The sequence below is a fragment of the Nansenia antarctica genome (assembly GCF_963989245.1).
Source record: "Nansenia antarctica genome assembly, chromosome: 4".
Taxonomy (NCBI): domain Eukaryota; kingdom Metazoa; phylum Chordata; class Actinopteri; order Argentiniformes; family Microstomatidae; genus Nansenia; species Nansenia antarctica.
In genome coordinates this window covers 13,162,995-13,165,494 of record NC_137689.1, presented here as the reverse complement: position 1 = coordinate 13,165,494, position 2,500 = coordinate 13,162,995, and the positions used below count along the sequence as shown (strand labels likewise).

At 51.3% G+C, this 2,500-nt stretch overlaps 1 protein-coding gene across 1 annotated transcript in view; it reads left to right on the top strand.

Annotated features, from left to right (window-relative positions):
- The window catches only part of cbfa2t3 (CBFA2/RUNX1 partner transcriptional co-repressor 3), a gene marked incomplete at its 3' end in the record, with an annotated part of 19,314 nt that overhangs the window by 7,822 nt on the left and 8,992 nt on the right, over positions 1-2,500 (top strand). The window contains 4 exon segments of the mRNA XM_080528335.1: positions 1,590-1,734; positions 1,737-1,775; positions 1,777-1,827; positions 1,829-1,883. Of these exon segments, the coding sequence (XP_080384461.1) occupies positions 1,590-1,734; positions 1,737-1,775; positions 1,777-1,827; positions 1,829-1,883 (290 nt within the window).

Genomic DNA, 2,500 nt, shown 5'->3' with positions numbered 1-2,500 from the left:
GGGGAGAGGGGGGGGGGGGGAGGGGGCAGGGGGAGGGGGGTTGGGGTGAGAAACGGGCAATCCCACTGTAATCCGCACACCTCCGCCCGCTCCCCAACCCCTGGCTTACAGTGTCACAGCGGGCCGGGGCTGGCCAGCTGTTGCTTTGGTCTGGGAGATATTTGGGCCGTAGAACGTTGACAGAGACATCCTCTCTTAGCCTGGGTGGGGAGGGGGGAGAGAGAGAGAGAGAGGCTGGGGGTGGGATGGGTGGTGGTGGGGGGTGTTTTTATCACTTAAATTAAGAGGGGTCTTATCACACACACACACACAAACACACACACACACACACACACACACACACACTCCATGTGTTAACCAGAAGAAGAAAAAAAAACGCATTCATAAAACACAACTGACAGACACACACACACGCAGTCGTAAACAAACACACACACATACACACATACATCCACATCCACAAGGCGACGGAATTCCTTTCATTTCTCTTTGATCCGTGTGGGATGACAGAGAGAGAGAGAGAGAGAGCGATTTACCTCAGAATGCCTGGCTGTTTTCACCAAGCTAAACAGATTAATATCAACACTCGCGTTTAAACTGTCCAGATGGCGAAAAAAAAAAAACAGGACTGTCGCTGAACATCTGCCAAACACACACATCCACTGCTCCATAGGTCTGTGGGAGGCTACACTTGCAATCTAAGAGAGAGTGAGTTGTGGGATATTAAGATTAAGAGCTCGAGTCTCTACCCCGAGACACTGAATATACAGAGTGTATTCTCTGCATATGGCGTACAGCTGCACACATGCCTGGGAGCGATCCTGTCTTAGCAGAGCAGTGACCATCTCCCAGTAGAGGTTATTCTGTTATTCCACAGTATAGCATCCAACATTTTTCATATATCAAGACAAACTACGATTATATATGATATATAACGGTGGTAATGATGAGTACGGTGAGTGTTAACTCACCTGTCAAATACAGGATCCAATTAAAAAATCCTACTCACCACTTACAAAGCCATCAACAATCTGGCCCCCCCCTCCTACCTTGCCGACCTCGTCCCCCTCCACACCCCCTCCCGTTCCCTCAGGTCTAGACGACCAAACTACCCTCGAGACCACCAGGACCAAGCTCCGGACCTGGGGCGATAGGGCCTTTTCAGCCGCAGCCCCGTCCCTCTGGAAACGCCCTCCCCAACCACATCAGACAGGCCAACACCCTCCCAACATTTAAACAGGCCCTCAAAACCCACCTCTTCAAGCTCGCCTTCACCAGTTAAAACCTCTCCCCCCCTCCCCCTTCCCATGTGTCCCCAGCACTACCTTAATTAGTCCCCCTATACTTTCTTTTTGATTTTTTGTTTCTTTTTATAATTACTACTCGCTCTTTTCAGTTTGTAAAGCGTTCTTTGAGTGTCTAGAAAAGCGCTATATAAGCCTAATGTATTATTTTTAATTTTTATTATTATTATTGTTTATTATTATTATTATTATTATTATTATTGTTATTATTATTATTATTATTATTATTATTATAAAGTGAGTGTTAACAGCAGCCAAGTGTCCCCTCCTCCTCCTCCCAAGCAGGACCAAAGACACCTCAGACAGAGACGGGCTGCACCCAGAGCACCTGGTGGCCAAGCGCCCCTGCACCATCAGCCCCAGCCACCGCTTCAGCCCCAGCAGCGGCCCTTGGCCGCCCACCCCGCCCCCCAACGGGCTCCCCGCGCACCCCCTCCCAACGGCCTGCCTCACCCCAAACAACCCCCAGGGTCCCCATCACTACCGCCTGGAGGACATGGCCTTGGCCCACCACTACCGCGACGGCCTACCGCCAGACAGAGCCGCACCGCGAGGCCCGGGACCGGCACAGACAGACAGGTGAGAGAGAGAGACCGAGCGAGTGTGTGTGTGTGTGTGTGTGTGTGTGTGTGTGGTCTGTGCGAGGGGCGCGTGTTTGAGAGTTTGTATGTGTGTTTGTGAGCGAGTGAGCGAGCGTGCTTGTGTGTTTGAGTGTGTGTGTGTGTGTGTGTGTGTGCACGCGCGCATGTGCGAGAGAGAGAGAGAGAAGAGAGAGAAGCGAAAGATAAAGAGAGTGAAGGAGAGAGAGAGAGAGAGAGAAGGAGAGAGGGAGAAGGCACGCAGCGCCTTTTGTCTCTATAGAACAATAGCACGTTTCCAGTCGGCCGTTCTAATCCCACGGCCGTGGCCGTCATAATCCCGCGGCCGTGCATCTATTAAAAGCCCCGCGAGTGACACATGCTCGAGCGTGTCCTCCCTTAGGAATCCATATACGTCTTTCCTCCTGTTCCAGACTGAATGGCTCATATAAGGAAGTGTTAGAGATCCTAAACGTCCTATAATGTGAGAGAGAGAGTCGGGAAGCCGGAATGGCTCCTGTATGTTATGCCGCTGAGCTGGAGCCGGGATGGCTCATATATGGCGATGGTGCCTAAGTGCCTCACCCAGGGACTGTGTTTGTGTTGCAGCAGTGCACG